This window comes from Pomacea canaliculata, linkage group LG5, assembly GCF_003073045.1.
Source record: "Pomacea canaliculata isolate SZHN2017 linkage group LG5, ASM307304v1, whole genome shotgun sequence".
Lineage (NCBI taxonomy): Eukaryota > Metazoa > Mollusca > Gastropoda > Architaenioglossa > Ampullariidae > Pomacea > Pomacea canaliculata.
In genome coordinates, this window is record NC_037594.1 from 33,316,584 (window position 1) to 33,341,413 (window position 24,830).

General features: G+C 40.5%; 1 protein-coding gene across 4 annotated transcripts in view; it reads left to right on the forward strand.

Moving 5' to 3' along the window:
- Positions 1-24,830, forward strand: part of LOC112563702 (endothelin-converting enzyme 1-like) — a 129,338-nt gene that overhangs the window by 25,717 nt on the left and 78,791 nt on the right. Inside the window, exons 1-2 of one of the 4 annotated variants that reach the window (XM_025237957.1) lie at positions 11,868-12,525; positions 13,638-13,678. The exons of 2 other annotated variants lie outside the window; for them this stretch is intronic. In XM_025237957.1, the coding sequence (XP_025093742.1) occupies positions 12,493-12,525; positions 13,638-13,678 (74 nt within the window). In that variant the 5' untranslated portion in view covers positions 11,868-12,492. Of the gene's footprint in view, positions 1-11,867; positions 12,526-13,637; positions 13,679-24,830 lie in introns of those variants that run through there. One more of the 4 variants, XM_025237962.1, reaches the window with a different exon arrangement.

A 24,830-nucleotide genomic window follows, 5' to 3' on the forward strand; every position in this document is an offset into this window, starting at 1 on the left:
ATTCACACAAGTTAATTCTTACCGAAAAACAGTGTTGTAATGAACAACAACAACACAACAAATTCTGCTAGAAACAGGCTCACTGACCTTAACCCTGAAGACGTAGCAAGGAAAGGAAGAATGTGCCTCAAGTTCAACGAATTTCCTGTCGTCGTCTGCCGAGGGACCGCAGGAACAATGAATACACACAATAATCCTGACCTCATCTCTGTGGGGCTGACATAGTTTGAGACAGAGTAATACAGCAATGGCATTCCCTCCAAGGACGTCTCTGTGGGAACTTCAGTAAACAAGCTCTAACTCTAGGGCTACACGTTCTCTCCGGGGTAGCTTCTAACGACGCAGGTGTCTGTAGCTCTCATATAGTAATTTATCATCTGGTATTTTAAACATCATTCAGTTAACAAACTTAAAAAATCACACGTACAGCAGCTTTCTTGGAAGACGCAGTTTGAGATGTCCTCACAGAAAAAGAGTGTGGTCTCGTATCAAAGTGTCAACTCCTAAGAGCCAACCAAAATCATTTATGTAAGACTGGCCGTCAGTCTAGACTCTAGAATGTTTTGCAATTTATAAAACAGACAAACAAAAATGTTCAATCAGACAAATAAACATACAAAAATAGACAATCGTACTTAAACATACTTAAACAGACATACATTGCAATAAAAAACTATAACAGACAGACAAAAAGAATTCACTCTTCAAATAAATTAGGACACACACACAAACACAATGCTCACACTTTGCTGTCTCGTTCACTTAAAAAATCCGTATCATCTGCTCATGCTATTACATTTTCTTTCTTCAATTTTCGTTTTGTCTTTCTTTAACTGGTTGGCAGTCAGATACCAATCAGTCTTAGCAAAAAATTTTCTTAACTACTTATAAGAGGATTTTTGTTTTTAGTAAAGCAAACGTCAGACGAATATTTTCAGTGTAACATTACGTTGTTACTAAGGATATTTCTAGTAATGTACCAATAATAATAGTCTACCTGTATTCATGCTGAACAGTCTCTACAACAGAATGGCTTCGACTACCGACAACATGGATGACGGGCTGTAGATGGTATAACGAAATGACTAGTGAAAAACAACAAAGAGCAAAAACACAGCGAGAAGAAGAAAAAAAAAAATGATGATGATGATGATGATGATGATGATGATGATGATGATGATGATGAGGATGATGATGAGGATGATATAAAGCTGAAATAAATACAACACCGGGAGGACAGTCGTGACAAAGACTCCCCGAGATTCGGCTTTGTGCGTTCCTCATTCTTCTGGAGACATCGATCTTCACAAACTTTCGCCTTCACTCTTCCCCCAGCGTCCGCCTCCCGCCACTACAGAATGTGTGTACCCATAGAGTTAGCTCCCTTCGATCTAATCAGCGCGAACAGTCTCACACACCTAAGGGACATAACTAAATAAGCGGCGAGCGAGGCAGCCCTTTTTCCAGACGCTTCCAGCTGGGCCCTGAACGTAATGGAAGCTTGCGAGGGCGGTGGCGGCGGGCACCTCGCTTGTGTGCCCCTGGCAAATGCGGACTCGATGCAATATGGCGTCTCCAAGAACCACGTACTTGGACAGACAGAAGGAGGACTCACCTCGGCCGGCCGGACACTGACCAAACTGTCCTGCGTCTGCGACAAGGCAAACCTCCCAGTTTTGTTTAACTTTCTCCCGGCTGTCTGATGAGGTACAAGGCGATTAACGCTTCATCCAAACACTGGCCTTGAGGTCCCACAGAGCGGAAGTTAAAGCTTCTCCGTCTTCACGACTGGAGTCAAGCCTGCGACTCGACGACTAACTTCCCTTTCCGAAATTCGTTTTCATTTTGCTAATATGGCGGGTTCTCTAAATAAAAGCTAGATTGCGCCTAACGTTAATACGATTTTTAGTAAAAAATCAAGTTTGGAATGATTTCTGTATTGCAGTGTTAACTTTTTTTTGGTTCATTTATAAAGGTTTAGTTGATTCTGTCATCCGCTTTTACATGGTCAGTGACTCTCCTCAAGCTGTGCCCGAAATTATTTCAAAGTATGACGCTTAATTCCTTCAAATAAGCGCCTGCAAAGATTTTATTAATTATCGTTAAAATGTTACCATGTGAACTTATTTAATTTTAGTGACTTTCGTGTAAAAATTTTTGTCAGATACAGAATCAAGCTGAACAAATTTTTTGGTTAACAAGAATTTAATCACGAAGGTTGGGATTTTATTCCGTTTTGGACATAAAGTATTTCAAATATCTCATTCTATACTTATCCCCCTAAAATTTTGGAAATTCCTTTTCCCTGCAGGACACGCAGATTGTAATACAATAATAAAGCAAAATAATTAGTTAAAACTACATTGACTTTTAAGTTCCACTATTTTGTACTTTAATTTTTTTTCATTATCTAGGCTTTCTATTTAAACTTGTGATCGAGTCAAACGGGTTTCATAAAAATATAGTTGTAAATAAGCTCACTAGTTTCCTTTGCTACATTCTTATTGTGATGATTCATTAAGCCTTTTGACGCTTGGGAAACTAGAGAAACAAACTTTGCCAAAGGATGAAATATAGGTCTCCAAAACCATGCTTGCACAAAGCAGACGTCGCAATGATGTGATTTTTATGAGGAAACATTGCAAGACAACTGCACAAGACAGCCATGACACCACATAAGCTGTGTGCAAAGAAATCATCATCATCATCATCATCATCATCATCATCATCATCATCATCATCATCATCATCATCATCATCATCATCATCATCATCATCATCATCATCATCATGGTTAACTCCGCTGCTGGCCAGCACAAGCAGGTTTAGTAACTTTTTGCAAGTTTGTCTCCCTTCTACTTCCTTTTAATGTCGTTCCACGTCTTCTTTTTCTTTTAGTGGCTGAGTTGTTTGCACTAGAGGTCATAAAACCTCGAGGTAGATAACCGCAACCTGACAACGTAGCACTCTTGAACCCCTACTCCAAACACCCTTGTGCCTGGAGCCGAGAAGGATAAACGTTTTACTGCAGACGTGCGGGGGAAAAGTAACTCGTGGGAGCACATGGGGAATCGCAAAATGTCTTTTCCTGTAGGTGCAAGGAAGTAGCTATGCAGAGAGGAATTCTGGAGAAATGTGCTTTAATATGTGAACTGTTCTTCCTGAGACTCGTGGAATATCAATCACTGATGAACATGAGACTTAACAAATATAAGCAAAATGCATGACGGTAACAATACAGCAAGGAATACACACACACTTCTTTGATCGTTCTCCACTCGCTTCCTCTCTGTTACCTTCTCGTGTGTCTTTGAAGGGTGATTGCAAATGCCGTTGATTTTATTTTCTATTATTAAGGCGTTTGTCAATAAGAAGACATCTTGAATCTGGAGACATTCCATCATATTGGATTAATCAACCCCATGCTACTGTTGGCGAGACGTCCATAATGAAACTAATCACTTCCTGTCATTGTAGGCGTGGGATGTATTATGTTGTGAGAATCCTTCAGTTGTGGTAATGTCCAATACTCGCGCTTCTACCATCAAATGTGTTAAACACTGCTACGTCACTATAAATAGTCGTTGTTTCGTTTCACTAATTCTACTAAACTACAAATGTTGTAACATTTGTTGTAAGTGCTTACTGTCAGTGCCATCTACCTGTTCTGACAAAATCAAAGGATATACGTAAGATGTTTTTGTTCTGTCAGCATCGCTCCTGATGAAGGTGAATTGCTGTCAGTTTTTGTAGCAGCACCTCCATTCATTGTCTCCAGACTATTTTTACTTCGCTTAGTGTGAAGGTCGAAAAATGAAACACATTCACCACACTTTAAACACATTTGGCTCATCTCATGGATTTAGTAAAGCTACCATGATGTTAAAGGCACATTCTTTGGTCTAAGTAAAATGAATCGGCACTTCTCAAAAACAGGGATCTTCTTTCGATAAACACCACAGCTTGTCTATTGACCTTGACTGAATTCACCCTTTCCTTGTAAACATAATTTTACACAGCACTGGAGAAGGTGGTCGAAGAAGGACGTTTTTGTAATTTCAGTTAAGTGGGGTTGTTTCGAACAAGTGACCTCTTTTAGTAAGAAATAAGAAACCAATTACATGAATGTCTAATTCCCTTAGTGACACGTCGTCTGACTACAATGCAAAAAAAAAAAAAAAAAAAAAAAAAAAAAATAAATAAATAAAAAAAAAAAAATTAAAAAACAAAACAAAAACAAAAACATTTTGAAAGAGCCAATTCTTTTGATGTTAAAAAGGCACGACTCTCTAGGGAAGCAGTAAGAAATAAAAAAGATTCTAATATTGCATATCGCGATACAACAACTCATCGGAATGTAAGAGACTTTCAACTCTCTACACAGTCCTAGGAACTTGCTTGAGATGTTGGCTAACTCGTTCGTGTTCTCTCTCTTTTCAGTGTGTGTGTGCGCGCGCGCTTGCGTATATTTTCTCGAATTTCACACGTGGTTACATCCGTTCCATCCACTGGAGTAGTGCTTAGCAGAGTTGTGTTTGATCTCGTATGGAGCATATTGATGCTCTCGGGAGAACCTTGGTACTTATGAAGGCTGAGGGAAATTGTCCAACTCAAAACTTTCACTGATATCCATAATGTGACCATCTCCCTTGCATATGCTCCTTCTGCAGACCTGGCAGTTAATGATTCTCATCAGCCTAGCATAATAAGAATTGTAAGCAGCCCAGATTAATGAGAATTCAAACTTAATAAAATGACTTTCAGTAGCTCAGGTAAAAGCGCGCCTGTGATTGTATACAATCTTTTTTGGTTCCTAATGCTGGGCTGTGAAAACCATTATCTTATTCCAGAGACAACACTGAATATTTTAATGTTGTCCCACCTCAGATAAAGAGCTCAGAAATGCACGTAAGGACTGAAGTTAAACAAGAATTCTGATTTCGTAGCAAATGAGTAGATAGGGGAGAATATGGTCCTGTCTGACTTCTAGACCTCTGAAACGTTGTAACTGATTCCCACATACGAGGGTTAAAATAACGTCTTACTGACATTGAGTAATGGACTATAGAGGTGATTCTCCGATTTTTGAAAGTTCCTTAAAACTCCCGAATGACATCATCTGTAGGAGAAATGCGTTTAGGTAATGGTGGTATCCCTCCACACGAAAGACAAGACTGGCTGCAGAAGTCCACGGGGAGATCGAGTTCTGTGAGCACAGTCCTGGTGTCGCAGCCAAGCATCGATCGACTGGCAATTAGTCTTAAGTACTCGGCAGCAGCTAGACATGAAATATTACTCCGTTCACCACTAAGACCACCTTGAAAACATTCTATTTTCTTTGTTTACCCCCTTCCTACCCTTACGTCTTCTATAAACGGTCAGGGTTAGCCATGCCTTCTGAATACCTTGATAATGACACCTTTAGCCTGGGGCATTATGAGCTCGGTTTTTCTGGTTATTTTTACGCCTTACTTTCTCCCTCTTTGTTTGTTTAATTATTTCATGTTCGGTTGGTTCCTGTAATCTAAGTTTAGTGAAATCAACTTACACACCACTTACAAATCTCTCCATAAGCTGTATTTCCAACCATCGGTGATAAATTAAGGATACATTTCTTTCTTTAAGCTTTTATTCTTGTTCAGGACTGCTAGGCTATCGCGAAATCGCTTCTGAATTAATAGCGACGAAAGCTTCTTTCATACTAATATGCTTGTCTAGAATTTACTGGGTGAGAGACGGAACAGGTGAAAAATGAAGTGCATAATAAAATTTGTTGACAAAGCATTGGCAGTCAGCCAAAAGGCAGACAAGCATGAAGGGAAACTCAAAGTAGACGACGCAGAGGCGAAAAGCTATGGACAGATTGGCATATTAATATACGATATTATTAATTTGTAACTATGGCTGTTTCAATAGCAAATGGATAGACATTGATGATGATGATGATGATGATGATGATGATGATGATGATGATGATGATGATGATGACGATGACGATGACGACGACGACGATGATGATTTTATACAGCGTTGTTTCCTAATGGCTCTGAAAAAAACACACTAAGATAATAAAAATAAGTCAGCAAGATTTTGCATAATAAATAATACCAAGTCCATACTTTTACTCAGAAGTACAAAGGAAGAAATGTGTCTTCAGTTGCTGCTTAAATGATGACAATAATGATGCATGTCTGGTTGAAAATTTGAAACATACGCTTACCTATAGTCTTTAAGTTAATCCTAGGGACAGTCAGCAGCTTCTCTTTAGAGAAACGAAACAACTTAGAAGGAAAAATAGGAGGACAGAGTTGCAGAAAGAAAGGCTGGAAGTGTATCCTCAAAATTGCAAAAATGCTAGAGTTACAATTTTGTACTGCATGCTAAAGTTCACAGGCAATCAATGAAATTCCCCGAGCAAAATTGTAATCTGCTTAGGCTTAGAGTTTTGGAAAAAACACGCAACTTCAATTTCTGACTACATTACGTTATAACTCTATGTATATTATTAATTTGTTATTGGTACTACAACAAATTCATCAGTAAAATTTTTCCATAATGACTGATCAGATTCATAGAGTTCACATGGCGACTTCAGAAAGAAACTGACAGGTTTACTCACAAATATACAGAAAGTCAAAAGAGAAGCAGGCAACCAGATAAAACAAAAATTGAAACAAACAATATGACAAGAAATCATTTTGAATAAATTCTAAAAAAAAATAGATGACAAGTCTGACAAGTCTAAACACCTTCAGCAAAATCTTTTTAATCATAAAAGTTGAACCTTCTGCTCGTGAAATTCATCATGCAGTGATACATATTTCAGATTCGTTTCCATGCCCATTAACACGCATTTATTTTTCACGTCAGGCCTCACATGAGTAGGGTTCCTGCTGCAAAGAAAAATATACAAATATGCAGATTTTCAGCTTCGCTAATGACAATAACGGAGCTGCAGGCGGGGTAATCAGCCTCTTCATTTGATCGTTAAAGACTAATGTGCAACTTTTTACTGTGCTGAAACCTTTTAAGCCTCCAAAACCTCGGGCACAATTAGCAGTTAGATGGAAAGGTAAAAGAAGACAGAAACTGAAGGTTGGTTTGGATGGGTGAAGGAAAAGGGAGGAGAAGGGGGGGTAGCATGATGTAGAAACACCTACATGCAGCTAACGGCTCACATTTGCTTGCATTAACCTTACTTTTCCATGTGTGTATTTTGCATGTCCTTCTTTCTCTGTCCTCTTTGTATTCGACATCCTGTTCTTAAACTCAAAGTGGTCATCTTTCTTTAGTAGCTTTACAAACTCTGTGCCGGATTCTTGACTGGAAAATCTTTTGAACCCTGTCCTGTCAACCAATGAAGAAACTCCACAAAGCCGTCAAAGCCACAGTCTCTCTATCTGCGCTCAAGTTTACCGACAAATTCTGAACTGCGGCTGGAAAGCTCATCAGTAGTTTTCGTCTCTAAGTAATTTTTATTTTAGTTTCCTGAATATGACACGCTGTTTACATCTAGCTACTGTGATGATAGGTCCATAGCTGTTGACCGTGCATACAATTTCTTTGGACACTCACTTCATATTACTAGCTAACACGTGCAAATCACAGTCATTGAAGAACCTGGCACAAAACACTTCTTTACAAGAATCATGCACACACAAACACAACAGATATTTGTATACACAGTGGCATGCACACACCCCTACTCGCCGAGAGAGAGAGAGAATGAACGATGGATCTAAAGCAAGAAGGATAGGGACGGAAAAACAGATAAATAGAAGCAAAATGCGAATGCTTTTTTCAGCCCCTAGATAAAAAGTTTCAGCTTAGGCTTGCATAGCTTAAGTGCAGGTGAGACAAGTACAACACCTGGCTTCTCGTTTTTCTTTAACTGACTTTTTACAATCAAGTAAAAATCTCAGCCCACCCCATGAAAAAAATAAAAAAACCCCTGTCCAGAACCTTTGAATGCCTCAGTGTCACTCTGTAAGGAATTGTAATATGTGTGTGTGTGAGTACGCGCGCGCGTGAGTGCATATATATGTGCTTGTACTTGTGTTTACTTGTACGTAGATGAGCAGGAAGCAAAGTATGTAAATGCACGTAAAATAGTATATGCAGTGTGTGTGTATGTGTGTGTGTTTTGCACTTTAAAACTTTGATCACTGCAAGAAAACGTCTTAGGATCTGTTCGCTGGAAAGTCAAATACGAGAAACAAAGAGATAGTAAGATAAAGATAGAGAGAGAGGGGGGAGAAAAGTGGAGAGAGAAAGTGTGTATGTTGATGTGAGCACCGGTGCCATTGCTATGAGCAGTGTACAGAGCGGCAATGATTTAGTGTGTAGCTCGCTGCCAAGTGCTGTAGCTTCCTACTCACAGATAAATGCCGAGCAGTTCTAAGCTAAAAACTAGTCATCCCATCATCACAGGAATCACATGACATTTCCCCCTTTCTTACTTATATGGAACACGTGTTATCTTTTAACATTTACTTGTTTCATTTTAATTTTCATAGACATAAAAAAGTTCTCACTTTATTTATATCTGAGCATTGCAGAAAACATTAAATTTGCGGTACCTAAGCTGATGATGTGAAGCTGTCCTTTTTATCTCGGCTTGGCAAAAAGTCTATCTTATTTGTGTATCAATACTTCATTTTTTCACTTTATTTTGATGCTAATGTCTGCATATTCGTTTTTCGCCGTCGCGAGCCTCGAGCCTCGAAGTGCTGAGACGTGTAAGCTGCTACCAGATCCTTGCCGCTCAATTCATTGAGCTAGAGACCGCTCATAGCAATACGAACCCTGTGGTGTGAGAGATAAAAACGAAAGACGATGTCAAAGAGAGATTAAAAAAAGAGAAAAGGGAAAGCTATAGAGAACAACAGAAAGAAAAGTATGCGAATGAAAAAGGACAAAGAGAACAAAAACCACCACACCGCACCACATCGCACCACACTACACCACACACACGATGTTGTTTGCTGGCTTGCTTGCATTTTGCACGTAAATTATAAATTAGTGGCAGCAAAATATGTTCTCAGCGGGTCTTAAAAATCCCTTCTGGCTATTTCTGTGCTTTCCTTTTCCTTTTTTTCAAGTAGAGGATGCCTGTTGAATTTCTGAGTAAAAAGAAAATATGGCAGCAGCACTGAACCTCAAGCTAGACTTAGCATGCCGCATCATCCTTGCATAAAATGCGCAGTTCTTGAACTTGAAAGAAATCATAGGCAAGGGACTTAATGCTCTCGTTATTGACGTCACGTCACGCGAAGCGGATTTTTGATGACTACGCGCGCTATCAGAGGTCGAGAAGACGAGGGAAAGGGAAAATATGTGACTGTGAGTGCAGGGGTCAGGTGCACGCCAGAGCTCTAGCTGCAAAGTTAATTCCAGAAGACAGTTAAATTGATAATTAAATATAAGCGACGTTTAACTCCGCAACTATCGGCCTCCATACGACGTCCAGGGGTAGTCAGAGAGAGTGAGAGAGAGAGGTGAGTGAAAGAGAGAATATAGTAGAATTTTGGTCAAAACTTGATCAGTGGATCTAGAGGGACCCCCTCCACATTGCTACGAGCTTAACAAATTGTGCGACAAGTTGTCTACCCCATCCCTTAGCCCTTTTCAGACTTCCAAGTTCTTGCGCTTGGCATGATGCCTGGTGACTTCCGTTTGGGGTATGTGCATGGGCAACAGGAAATTCGATGTATACAGATGGGTGTTTAGAATTACTGTGCGGACAATTATTGAAAACAGCGAAAACTGAAAACAATTTTGCGTAAAGACGATCTCCTGGCAAATAAGATGTGTTTCTGAGACCATCTTTAAGTCGGTTTTATACAAAATCGAAACACACGTAAGTCTGAATGCATAAGTATGCTTATTTTTAGATCATCTAGTCATAATATACTGTAGTTTACTTTTTTATCTACATGTCGGGGAGGGGGGAGAAGCTCATAGAACCCTGAGAGGAAATGATGCTAGAACTGTCGGGTGACGGTGAGACGTGACAGGTTAAGGGTAACACAATAAAGATCAATGAAACACTGGGCCACTGAATCAATTAGTGAAAATAAGTCTTGCTTAGACAGAAAGCTTTTTCGTATTTCCAATTCATATAAACAGGCATTATAACTAACATTTTTGTCGTTGGATAAGATTATGAGAACCATTTCTCTTCTTCCTTGAACAAACTCATACTTAAGTGGATCTTTTAATCTTTTACTTTCTATGATTTTGTTAGTGTTGGCATTTTGTATTGATTCGATGTCAACCTTTTAGAGTAATAGGATTAGTTTTCAAGTAAAAACAGGCTTTCATAGTTGGACTCGATAATAAGACGGAAGAACTAGAAATTAAAATATAATCTGCTTACAAAGGATTTAGCTTTGTCTCATTTAGAGAGCGACATTATTTTAGTATGAACTAAAGTTTCATCTTCCCTGGATTAAGTTGTACCCTTTGCTTCCCGTTTTTTTGTATCTTATGCTGTTTTAAATTCTCTCTGAGGGTTTTGAATAATTTATGGACTTGGACTTGGCCAAGCGATGCTGCAACTATGTACAAACAATATTTTTTACTGCTTGGAAAAACAGCTTTTTTTACATAACTTTCTTGTCTTGCTGTGTTTTCCTCAATTGGGCTTCTAATTTGGCCCCACTGTCTACCTCACTGTGGATTTTCCAACCTACTTCTATGGGGACTGGATCCCACGGATAGGAGTGGTAGACCCAGCCTCTTCTTTTTCTTGTTTTGACTGCCGCGTTTTAAGTCAGGCATGTTTTACGAGTAGACATGATACGGAATTATGTGTCGCACCACCTGGCATCACAGCGGGGAGATGTATGAAGGGATGTGTATTTACTGTGTAAACACTGCTGGCACAGTGCACACTGCCAAAACTATATGCACAGAATCACATGCAATAACTCGAGATGCCGGATATGCTTCGCATGTTTTATTGCTCCAGCACGCTTATATGCAGTTACAACCTACAAGTCAATGACTAGTCTATATTCACAAAAAAGGCAAGGTGGGGAAAGCAACAAGGTCCCTATAATATTTAGATTTTCCTAAAAAAAATTGTCTTAAACAAAGAAGCAGCTCAAGAATTAATCACACTGCACGTGTAAAAAATGTATTTATTCGCATACAAGCTTGTATGATACTTAAAAAAATGAAGAAAAGGGAACTGAAAGAGTGAAACAAAGAAACAAGAAAATCATCACGAATCTGAATAAAAAAAATTAGTGCACAGCTTTATGCAATTTTGTTTTCGATAAACGAAAATCCGAAATGAGCTCCCCTTCCTCAGCAACCCCCAGCTTCTATCGACCGGCACCGTGGACCCTGCGTGTCTATTGGCATTTACTCTCTCAGTACAAGATTAAGGGACTTAATTCGAGGATACGTCTAGCTTCCAAAAGGGAAAACGTCTTTCGACCACATTAACTACAGGAACCTAAGTCTGTCACTCGTGGTTTGTTAGTGGTTTAACGATGCTCAGCATAAAGCTTTCTCTTGTTTCAAGGTTTTTCTTTGATGGGTGATGTCCCTGTTTTAGTAGGGTATGTTAACTGTTTGATTAAATGAGTGAATGAAAAAGAGGAGACAAAGAACGAAGAAATGAAAAACTTAAAAAAGAAGGTGATGGTATTTTATTTTGCAAATTGTTTCTGAGGAATGACAAAAGCTCACGATCAGTCACCAACATCCCCCCTTTATGTTACAAAACTTTTCTCTCTCACATACACACACTTTTACTCTGATCCATGCATGCGTGTATACATGCAAGAAAAGGGAAATCACATTAAAAACCAGCAGCAAAGGAGAGATGGCAAGAAGAAAGAAGAAGGATGAAGGAGAAGAAGAGTAGACTAGGGCTATGTCGCCAAGGAAACACCGACTGGCAATTTCCTCGTGAAAAACCGCTTTCTCCTGTGCATGTCTGCTAACTGTTAGTGGCTACCCATAGGCTGCTGCACACACCCCCGCCGTAGTTTGCGCGCTGCCATGTTTTTCTTTGTTTTCAGCAGCAGCAGCAGTAAGTAGCATATGCTGCCTCCTCCACAGACAGGTGAGGAACTGAAATAACGTGCTGTTTCTTTAATCTTCCCGCCGAAAACTCTGCTCCCTGTGAGTTGAGACGTACAGGTGAGAGCGAGAGAGACAGAGACAACGTGTGGGAGTCAGAAAATCAACTTTAGAAAGGGTCAGAAGGTGTCAGAAAACTCTAGAAAGAAGAAAATAAAACCATAGGTGAATCATTACAGACGTCACAGACTGTGCCGCCTATCTACACGTGCCATGTGATGGTGTCCATCAGGATCGACTACTACAAACGTTTCACATCTCCGGCGAGTGACTGAGCATAAACCCACATCCTACCCCCAGCCTGACTGCCGGGATTGGATTACGTGTTGACTACGTCTGCGGTGTCATCATTAGTGACTAAATAAATCTATCGGGGGACTCATTATAGGACCTCGAATGCGTCCTAGAAAAAGACTAGCTCGAGTCCTGGTGAGTTTTTTTTTTATAATTACAAATAGTTATTTTTAATCTTGCAACATCTCAACTACTTGCATATTTTTTTTGCCTTTACTTAAGCCCCTGTGTTGTTTTCTTTGGTTTTCCTTATTTTCTCAATGTCTCTCTTTTATACTTCAGATTAAAGCACATTTTGAGCATTCATTTCTCTCCATAAATTCTATGATAATTTCGCAGACGTATGTGTCGAATATCAGTGTTTTTTCACTCGCAAATTTACATCTGTTGTATTACGTAGTAATTGCTTGTTATTTAGTTTAAGATTACTTTCAGATTCATCTTTTTATCCACTCACCCCTAACTCTAATACACACTGCCTTAGAGTTAAGAAATGTTAGTACTCTAAGTGAGATATCTTGTCCATTTCACAAATTTGTCCCTAATATTTGTGTTAGAATTATTAAGTAAGCCGACTGAAACACTAGAAGCTAGTTGCACAACATGTTTTAAAAACTTTAAACTGTTTAAAGTCGCAAACTTACGTTTTCAAAATTCACTCCTGTGCCATGCACATGCGTTGCACAAGCTTTTTCAAAAGCTTGTGCTTAATGGAAGAAAAGTATGGTTTTAAAAGATTTATCTTCTTTTTAAAACAATTTCAAGTTCTTTGTGTATTGCGTTTCTATAAAACTGATTAAATAGATAGGCTTAAGACCTAAAAGTGTTTACAGTAATAATGTGTTGTGTGACTGGCCCCATAATTCTATAACTAATTTACATAATAATTGGTTTTATTGCATGTTAGTTTTCAAGAAGCTATTGTAACCTCACCACACACACACGAGCACGCGCGGGCACTGAGTTCCCCGTCTTGTTTGTTAAGTAAGGGACTAGTCTTGCACAGTATCCGGAAACCTATTTTAACAAACCTCATGACAGCCAACGAACAGGAAAATTACCTTCCATTTATTTTTTCCATTCTCGCTAGCTTTTCCTGACGTTCGATTTCTGTATAACAAACCTGACTATTGAAGACAGTTTTCCGTCACTGTCAAGCTGGCATGCTTCTCTTTCTTCCACTTTTTCCCTCGCGTCTTATGTCAAGAATTCAGGTTCTCAATACAGTTTGTTTTTTTGAAATCCAGGTATGGATCTATGCAGGTCGTCCAAGAAGTAGGCTTGTCAGGTCAATAAGGTCAGTGCCCTTGTGAATGTTCGTTTTGTGGGCAGTTTCAAAGTTTAAAATATCAGAGCAAAACCTTCTTCTTTCAGGTTGATCAAATGGTATGAAAGTTACACGTACTGTCCTTGCCTGCAAGAAATCTAAAGACTTTCTGTTATTAGTACGAACGATACTAATGATACTTGAGTTTTTCTGTAAATGCATGCTAGACAGTAAACACGTATTCGTGACTCACAGCAGTGCATGCGTATTTATTACACTTGCATACGAGCTGCTTTTGGTAAACTGTTGCTCGGTGTGTCTGCATGCGCCCGTCAACGAAGGTCTTAATGGATGCCTTCTGTGGGTCTGAAGTCCGTGTCATTGCATTTTGGTTTGGGCTCCGTCATTTGCAGTATATTAACTACTGACGTTTGTATCAGGACAAACAGGGTGTATGCCTAGCAATCCTCTTAACTATTCGCACACTCATTCATTTACTCAAGCAAATATACTCAAGTAGAAAAAGAAATTTCACACACACACATACACGTACGTAAATGCGCCCGAAAACACACTTTCACACAGGTGTCCAGGCGCGCGCCCATACACACACTCTCTCTCCTACACGTTACCCTCTCCTCATTTCATTTCAGCAAGCATTTGGGTCAAAGCAAAGAGCGTGGAAAAAAGTGTTCTCTTGCCCTCCGTGTTCGCGTCCCTCACTGCCAGTATTCGGCGTTCTACGTTCTCGTGCCGAGATGCCTCAGATCAAGACTCCTGACAGAAAAGCAATAACGCCCACCCCCATCCTGTCCCAAAATCTAAAAAATAACCCTCATTTTATTAATTTGGGTTTAGTCCCTTCTCTTCCATCTCATTTTTATTCTCTTTTTTTTCTTTCTTTAGCAAACGTTATATTACTTTAAAACTGCCTCATTGTGGCCTAGGATGGGGTAGGTGAGTGAAACCTGCGAGGCATTTCTCTAATTTTTCTCCTTCTTATTGGCAAAGTGAGCAGACATACCGTCTCATTGTCACTGACTTTATTAATCTGACACTTCCCCACATACTCGTCTTACTCTTTTTATCAGTTTGTTTTCTTTTGCGATTGCGAGCAGCTGTGACATAGCGTCTCACCGGAAGAGGACGTTTTCATGGCTAGGTAGGCATGGCAGGATGATCGGATGGTTGGCCGTAAAAACGTAATGAGACAGAAGTTTGTACAATTGCCTCAAACAGTTTGTGAAGGAAGGAAGGACTGGAGAGTACTTTGGCAATCAGCACGGATTTGATTGGCACATCGTTCCTTTCCTGTGGCGGCCTGTGGGGTCACATTCAAACTGCTTTCGATCACACTTTTACTCCTTTCGAGTTTCTCGATCACAGCTGTCTGGGACTGCGGAGAAATTGATTGCGTCTTGAAGATGATGTTCTTTAATTGAATACTTCCAGAAGGGGGCTAGATTTACGAGCGTTTGGCAAGGGATGAAACTGCTTAAGCTAGTCTGACCTCTGCCAAGACCATGAGATGAAAGGTCTTCTAAAAAGGTGTCTAATATCTAAACTTGCATCCATCCGTCTGTCTGTCCAGCCAAGCGTTCATCCAGGTCACCAGCCATTTGTTAACTCACATACCTATAGCAGTTCGTTTTCGTGCTGGTGCATTTGCAAGAGCGGGTGGTGTGTAGCACATGTTTGCTAATTTTGCCTTTACCTAGTAAATCTTCATTTATACTAGTTTTTTTTCCGTTAAAGCTGTTCCGGGGTTCTTTTTTTCAAAATCTCTGGGCTTACCACAGAACAAGAAAGATTCTATTTTTGAAAGCAGTAAAAGACTTACGAATGTGCTAATTTAAAAAGTGTCTAAAGCCCTTATATTATCAACTTGGATTTCTTCACATTGTCATGACTGCATCCAGCGATGTATCTCATCATCTTTTAAAGACTCATCCAGGGTTATTTGTTTCACAATGTGCATTGATTTGTACACTGGAGACGTTTCTAGGAGTGTATCTCGAAATCAGAAGAGGGCAGTCGACGCGGACCAGAAAGTTACTATCATTCTGAGTTCAGTCGAATTATCTAAAACAATAGAACTCTGCAGTGTGGTAAACCTTTAACCACTATTATAAGTGAACACTCTGTAAATGTAACTAATATACAAGTACATACAGCTAACATAGTACTTAAACTTATTGTCTAGGTCTTCATGAATGTATGATGGTTCACATGTGTGTGTCCGCGCGCACGTGCGCGCACGTACTCAAACACATCTTCGCTAACGTTACTGATGTCGCGTAAATCACATACTTTATCTTCTGAGAGAAGTGGGGAGGGCAACAAGACGGGATGCAACTCTGGCAGCAATTCCCCAATCACACGCCTCGTCGCACAGATAGTTTAGGGTCTGCACGACTGTCTTTCTCATTTCTGAAGCAGGATTGGACTAGGGGCGAATGACGTAAGCATGTAAACACTATCCTTGGAATCAATTGTCCTTGCATGGCTGCGTCTTCACATAAAGCCGAGCTTCTACCAAAAGTACTCTCTGCTCAGCCAGGCACCTCAAACTGAGTTTAGATGGCAGCGCCAAGGAACAGTTTGTCGTGTCTCGGTAAAGTAGAAAACAATGTAGGGAAACTATTTTCTGAGGATGCTTTCTCCAGTTACGTAGAAAATTTTTCAATCGTTGAGATAAATACAGTATAATACGACAATAAATACAGTATAAGACGCATCTCAATTATTACCCTCCAAGGGAGATCAGTGTGTGTCATTGAATGTGGTCCCTTCGACAGTACTCCGCCCCTGAGCTACAACACATTATTACCTGAGACACTAAAGGGTAACCACCGGGGTTTCATGTCCACGAGGGATGCTCTAGACCGCTCCACTGTAATTAGTAGCGGGCGAAGGAAAGGGGTACAGACAGCAGTTGAATAGCTTAAAGCTAGAAATTTTTTTTCTCCAAAGGCAGGATTGCATCGAGCAGAAAGTTCCTCTGGGACACGCATAACTGGCATCTGAAGCCTTCTTCTGAACAGCAGCTGATCTCTTCAAAGAGACTAACTTTTATGTTAATAACCAGACCTTTACACTTTTTCTGATGACATAAACTTTACTATTTTTTGTTGTTGTCGTTTGCTTGTTTGTTTTATATTTTTTGTTTAGAAAGAGATAACTTTCTATGCAATGCTTATACCATCGTAAATGCGGGGATAGGACTGATGAAATTACTCAAATGTTGAGGAGAGTAGGTACCAGGAGTGACGGTCGATGAAAGAATCTGTTTTTCTGCGCTGGGTCATGACAATCAACACCAGTCTTCAAGTCTACATTGTTCCCCTTTACTAAAGCAGCTTTGTGGTCACCGGTGGGATGAAGTTAAATTTTTCAGCAACTCTGGCAGCCAGCCCCGTGAGAAATGAAGGTGGAAAACAGAAAGAAAGAAAAAGAAAGAAGGGAAGAAAGGAAGGAAGAAAGAAAGAAAGAAAGAAAGAAAGAAAGAAAGGGGAAAACATGCCAGGTCACTAGAGTGCATGCTCAAACACAAAAACATCGTTAAACACAAAAAAAGAAGTTTGAAATATAAAGAACTTTGTTCGGTGTCACCTGACTTTTAATTTGTCTCTTGTTTATGGTGCAATTAATGAACCTCATTACTATACTAAAATTCATTTTCATCCCCTAACACCGATTGGAGGACAACTACTCCTCTCCCGAAAATAAAAATAATCCTGACCATTTCTGACATAAGTCATAAAACGCATGATAGGGTAACTCTGATCCGATGGATGTGAAGATCGACAAAACCTTAAAGCAGACTGAAATCTTGTGTTTACGATCAACTCAATGATCTAAAGATGGAGTATATAAACGCATCTCTTGTCTTAGTAACGGTTTTAGAGAGATACCGACAGATTCACTATCTTTCTCTCGTTCTCTCTCTCTCTCTCACACATATGTATACACGCACACAAAGAGAGAGTGAGAGAGGGTTGAGTGAAAGTGAAATATGTGAGATAAAGAAATAGCAGGTAATCAGGTTGTAAGCCGAATCACTTTCCGAAGCAGGAATCATCACCTTGTCCATTCCACATAGACGTGTGCGCCATGAAGACATGTTGGGAGTTTCTCTGCCACCAGAGCCCAGCGCTCCACTCGCAGACTTTTTTCTGCTCCTTCTCTCTGCATGCCAGTAATTGGATTGCGTTCTGGCCTTGAAGTGTGTGCCGAGGTGCCAACTATATTAAACATTCAGGACCAAGACCTGTTGCCCGAAAGGGAAGCGAGCTTAAAAGCAAACTTCATAATCGATTTGCTGCGTGTTATTACTGACCGAAAAAAAATCTGTTTCAACAAAGTCTCCTTGTTCCGAGCGAGGATAAGCAAACATTAAAATGTGTGCAAATTAGCATTTTATCCACTGGATTTTATTTCCTTCTACGGAGTGGGGATTTTTTTTCTGGAGAGAAAGTGCGTGCACAGATTGGACCTGCGTCTATCGGTACCTTAGTCCTGTTGTGATTTAACGCTTTATTCAGACAGAAAGGTTCATACATTTCAGATCAAACTCCATAGACGTTTTTAGTTTTATAAATATATCTATTTAACATTTTAATTTTCAGCGCACAAGTGAGGGATCTTCAACCTTAATCTAAAAGGAGAGAGAGATGTGTGCTAGTGTGTGATCATCCTGACCCCGACTGTAGGAACTTCTAAAGTAGAATCGTTACCTGCAAATTCACAAAGCAAACTCAAGACAAGAAAAAAGCAAAGCAAAACATAAACAAAGTACCGATATTTTTTTTCAAATTTTACTTAAGGTAAGGAACATTATTTTCATATATCTATATATTGTCATTAGTTACTTCACCATATTCTTCCTCGTGGTTGTCGTCCTCACCAGTATCATCACTGCGCTGTGCTGTTTGTGCTGAAAGTATGCTCAGAGGTAAAGACTAGTTCTCAATAGTTGTTATTTCTACACAACGTCCTGCCACTCAGTACGTGACGTAACAATTCCCATGGTCTCTGTGCTAACCCGTAAGCAGATGACAGGACTAACCCTCTTTTGTACATAAAGATCTGCCAACAACGTAACAATGACGTATTTCCCACACGGTAGACCCCTGTTTGTATGACGTGACGATAACCATTTCTCCCACACTCAGCTGATGACGTAAAATCATCCATCCAATCATTGCTTTCCACGTACCGCTCTGCCACGTAGCAAACATGCATGGACGTAAGTAAGTACGCCCTACGGCTTATGGGATCGCGATAAGGTTTTGCGGAAACAGAATGCCGGACAGCGGCAAGATGGGTGTCAGCAGGAAGCAGATTTATCGACGCGCTTTCGACGTGAACAAAAAGTTCTTCTAGATTTGTAGCACGAGCCGGTCAGATTTAATTATGATGTCAGCTCTTCAGCACGGAGCGCACAGGGTCAATTTCTTCGCTGCAGCCCCAGTCCCCTTACTTTTCTTGTCGCATCTTTGTTCCTTGCGATCGGGGAGAATTATGTCATGCTCCCAGCGGGCGCTGCTTCTCCTGGGTAGCCTCAGTCTTGAAACGATACCTTTCACAAAACATCTAAGGAAGGAGTGGAGCATCGGAAGTTGGAATCAATAAAAGAGAAGGGGAGGATAAACCAATTGTGCGATATTGTATTTGGGTTTGTCTCCCACTCTGACGACCAAGACAGGTGGATTAAGAAAGAAAACTTTAAAAGACAAATTAAAAAACCAATCTGATATAAATAATCTTATAGCAACGGATCTGAAGTATGCAAAGACTTTCTATGTAACAAACACACTAATCTTAGATTTCATTTAGAAGAGGACCATTTTGAGAACTTTGGCACAAAAAGGAAACCGTACATTCAGGGTGTAGCGGGGAGGCCCTTCATTTCAATTGTGCCGACAGGAAGCTGTCGGGCTGTATTTACAAACTCGTAATGTGTCATCCAGAGGTCTAGCCCTAGTGGAAGGATTCCAGGTGAGCAGAAGTCTCTTCAATCTTGAAGATAGAACTGATGTTTAAGAAGAGATTAAACTGATATTCGCGGTCAAATTTTGTGGCAATGTATTTTGGCTATCCACGTGTTGTCTAGTTTGTACAAGATTTTCCCGTAAGTCCTTTGAATGGAAATGACGTTTACTCTATTTCAACCTTGATTTACTTGTGCTCATTTGCTATCTGGAATATACTTACCCTGCCCACTAATGAAGTCAGTTCTTCTGTTTTCGTGAAAATGGCGATCTGATATAATAATAGTAGTAGTAGTAGAAGTATTTCAAGCATCGGATGTAGAAGGCGAGCAAGCTAAAAACTGCAACAAAAGGTTAAAAAAAATGTACCGTTCAGAAGTCGCATGGAATTCTGGTCACAGAAGAGCATGGCATACCATTTTCGGCGCATGTGCTGTCTAGTTACGGCCAGGGGACAGACATCGTGTGTGGTCCTGCTGCCCCATCCTATCAACAGCTGACATCAAAGTCACAGCAGCACATAGCAAATAGCCCAGTCGAGGAAAACAAGTTCAAGCACATGTTTGATAAAACGTTTCATTCCTCCACCTTACCGTTTTTACGATCTTTTAACAAAATAAAAAGGCAGGAAATTTAATCAGCCCACCCATGCACATGGCTGTTAGTATTTCTGAGATCCGTGCCAGCATTCACGGTGTTAAAATAAACGATTAGTGTATAAAAGACCAGAGCTATCTGGACAATGAAAGAACATGTTTTTGAACTCTGCTTATACATTTTTGTGGCGAGCAATAGTATTGATTTAACCATTTGTCCGCGTTGCTCGCCACCAGCTGATGTACTCCCACGCCCAGCAGAAAGTAGTCGGTGTCGTATTAAATACCATTAGAGACAGTCGCTTCCAGAACACCGTCGTTCATCAGCTAGAGTGGCCATCATAACACATTGGGCCTCTCAGAGCATGTATTCCATCTCGATCATTACCGCTCACTGAATTTCCTACAGTTTCTCTGCCTGTCTTGCTATAACCACAGCCATCGGTCGAAATACAGAATGTTCTTCATGGCTGCATAATAGAATTCTTTTATCCTCTTTTGCGCCTTGAGCAAGAGAGCAGTTGCATTTAACAGTCATCCCATTCCCTTTCCCCTTTCACTGTTTTTTTAGTTCCTAGATTCTAAAGCTAATTCATCAGTCTGCTTGTTACATTGAAAGCTCATGTACCTGATTGCAAATTTAAGGGTACTCTAAGATGGGTTGCTTGGTTTTTTTATTTTCTTCTCTCAGGTCTGTTCCAACGACCACGGCGGCTTAACTATTCTCGAAGGGACCTTTTCATTAGCGACAGACTTGCAAGAGCTGGTGGCCAGCCTGTGAAGGACATGAGTGGGACTTCATTAGAGTAGGCAGACTTGTCGTGCCACAAGTCCCCAGGGAACTAGGGGGCAATAACTCACGTGTCTGCTGCCTAGCTAGAACACCTCACTAGACGGAGCTAATGTCGAAGCGAAATTGTGAAGGACAATTCACAACTTTTTTTCCTGTCCATTTTATATAAATCGCGTCTCACCGTTTTTAATTCAATTCAAATTTTTTCGAAGACGTTTTGCCTCAAAGGACTTTTTTAAATGTCTACGTATAGCTAGTCAGGTAGTACAAGGAGCGATTACAATAAATACTTGATGAGACGACTTTACAGGAGCGATTACAATAAGCCTTTCTTGTGATGCTATTAAAGCACGATCACAATAAACATGTCAGGAGAAGCTATTACGGTTACAATTACAATAAACTGTTCATAAAATGATATCGCGGGACATTGGCGCTCAATGAGATTCAATAATTGTAAAGAAAACCTGTACGTCCTGCTTAAACTGGCCTAGAACCTGACTTTCATCAAGCCTTGCTTCTGGAATGGTTTATTGAATCGTTCATCGCTGTGTCTTGGTATGTACGTTCTGAATGAATTAAGTTATCAGCTTTACATTTATTGCTATGATGCTGCTGCTGTATGTTATGATGGTGGTGATATAAATGGTTATTGTTAGTTCTCGCGTATCTTTTTTAAAAAAAAAAAACAAGAATGAAAATTGTGACAAAATATACAAACGCACCCTTGAGTGTACTCATGCGCGCGCGCACACACACAAAGAAGAGAAAAGGCACAATCAAGATGACTATCGTCTCAGTCATAATCCCTTTATTCTGCACACATCTGTGTTTGAGTTTGTAGAAAATAAATCACAGCCCGAAATTTTGACCCCAAAGAAAATTCTTTCGGCTGAAGCTTGTTTATTGATTGCCAAACATTTCCTTTCTCACAAAGCAAACATACAATGTACTACGTAATGCTAGCAGCTGCTGAAATGACTGTTCTATCGCTTGCCTCTCTAGAAATCTTTCGCGAAATCTTTGCGTTCAAACGCCGTTATACAGATCATCTTTAGGGACCTTCCATCAGTCCTTCTGTATGATGCTATTGGGAGAAGAGTTTATGCATTTGTCATCAAAGGCGCTCCTCATTGCCCCCATTTTGTTGCCATGACGACGGTAACAAATAAACTTTCTATTAAAGTGCATATTATTAGCCGCTCTATTGTCAGAGGGTAAAATCAAGGCATTTCTTCCTTCCACTGCAGAAAGCAGTAAGAAACAGAAGGCTCCAATCGGCGAGTGCAGAAAGGGAGCTAACCACAATATGAATTCTCGATTGACGGTTCTTGTCCTGCATCCCGTCAGACACCGCTCCGAGCGTGAGAGAGCACCCAGCGAGCCGTTTACCGATATGGAGAGAAGTTCAGGTTTTTTTAAAAATTTCACCTCTTGGACATTCTTCTGCCACGCTTTCTTTCAGGTGTTCTCACCCTCGTGGCGTTCTTCTAGGTCCCAAGTGGCTCTGCCATACTGAGCCCACACCAGTGAAGAAAGAGATGCGTGGACAGGCTTCCTGCAAGCGCCAACGGCTTCACAGGCTAATCCAAACCTTTCTGCTCCACGTCTGCTGGCGAAGGTGAAGGAGCTGGGCAGCGAGGAGGATGGGGGTGGAGCAACGACGTTTTGCCATCGACTCACCGGGCACATCGATTTTCATTCTTCGCAGACGGCATCTGTATGAGCGAGGTGTGGACAGGGCATGTCAGTTCGCACGAGATGCACATTTGTGCAAGATGGTCAGATGGAGGACAGGGAGGGGGGAGAGAAACTCGAGAAGATGTAATGATATGTGTTCCCATGCCGCGGCCGCCAGAGGAAAACTTTCGAAAAAAATTAACAACTTTATTGAATCCCGCACGAGCGCGCGCGCGAACACACACACACACACACACACACACACACACACACACACACACACACACACACACACACACACACACACACACACACACAGGGCCACACCGAGACACATACGTACGGACGGACGCACGCAAGCGCGCGCGCACACACACACGCGGATCACAGGTTATTAAATGAATAGATATTTTTATGCTTGTCACACGAGTAATAATGTTTTTACGAATCAGAGTTTGCTGAAATTTATTTGATACATTTGGAGATAACCTCTGTCCGTGGAAATACGTTGGATTCTTTTGATTCTAGGCTCGATTTCTCTTTTTGCTTTTTTTCTAGTCCTCGACCATCTGCTCAAATTTGTCGCTTATCACGAGCTCATGGGAGGGGAAGCTTCCTGAGCCTGCGGAAATCGATGATCTCGTCAATAATAGTGGTGGTAACAGTGACGGAGATGTTTGTGCAACCGCTCCGCAGCAATGATCACACAAGATGTGAACACAGAGGAGCGAGACAAGAGACACTTCTGGTGTTAACATAAACCATATTTACCCTTTCTATAAATAGCGCAAGTGCGCGAGATGAGCGAGTGTGAGTGAGCGAGGTCGCGGGCGAGAGCATGAAGAGGGAATAAACAGTTTCTGTGTGCTTGGAAAATAACTTTATTTCCCTCTTCGTCTTTTATCAATGTGAATGGGCACATAAGGAGTGCACCAACGGGTGGGAAAGGGAAATTTGGACATGGCCGGCTTAGAATAGCTTCAGTTTTTCAGAACAGAAAACAACCAGCAATGGTGTCTGCGAAAAGGGGAAGTAGCTGCGACAGGTCTCCGCACCCAGCAAAAAGGAATTTCCTAATTAAATGAAGCGTTTTCTCACTTGTTACATCTACTCGGAAAAGTTGGGGTTTTGTTGTTGTAAGAGAATGCGATCATAATGAAGTACTTTTATTCCCCAGTGATGCGGAATTCAACTATATCGACCATTTAATGAGCGTGGACCATAAAGGAGACTGATTGATTTGACTATTTGCCGATTCGACCCCTACACATGGTCGTTGGAACCGTAACCCTGAGTAGAATCGACAAACGAGTGCACAAAATTTATGCGCAGAGTAATTATCGCCGAATGATGCTCCGTTGCTGGGATACCGTACGACGTACGTCGACAAGATGGAACTTCGTTTGTTAAGGCTAGTCATCCGATGAATGCTGATATGGACGCTGTTAAAGAAGAGTAAAAAAATTTGGATATCGAGTCTTGCTGGTAATATGATTCTTAGATAGCCATGTACATCTGCGCTAAAAATATATATTATCTTAATTTATACACCAGTAGAATAGCGACGAACGGTTCACGGTCACAAAGCAGGTTCATCTGTATAGTGGGTGAGTCTGAAACATTGACATCAGGTGTGCCGCAGATTATTATTTGTTTTAAATCCAACGCCATGACCTTACTTATTCCAATCCTTGTGTTTTTACAGGTCCTTTTGACTAGGTGTGACGGTGGTAACGAATCTACATCGATCATGTGTTGATCCTGTTATTGATGATATCTCCACATGTGCTGGCAAAATATTCCATCTCTTTTTTTAGAAATCAAATTGTCAAAATCACGATGTAATATTCACCATCCTTTATTTATTACATTTATGTAATCTGCATACACGATGCAGGAGACTTGAACCGTTTGAGGTATCGATGAAGGTTATAACACTGGTCCAATATCGTTACCCCTGACCATGCACCTTGTCTGCCCATTTTAGAAAGAAATCCACAAATATTTACTTTCAGTTGTCTACATTTATATATAAAAAGATCTGATCTAGTTTAAGTCCCAATGTACACACAACTTTCCGTTACCCAGACGCTTTACATGCGGCGCTGTGT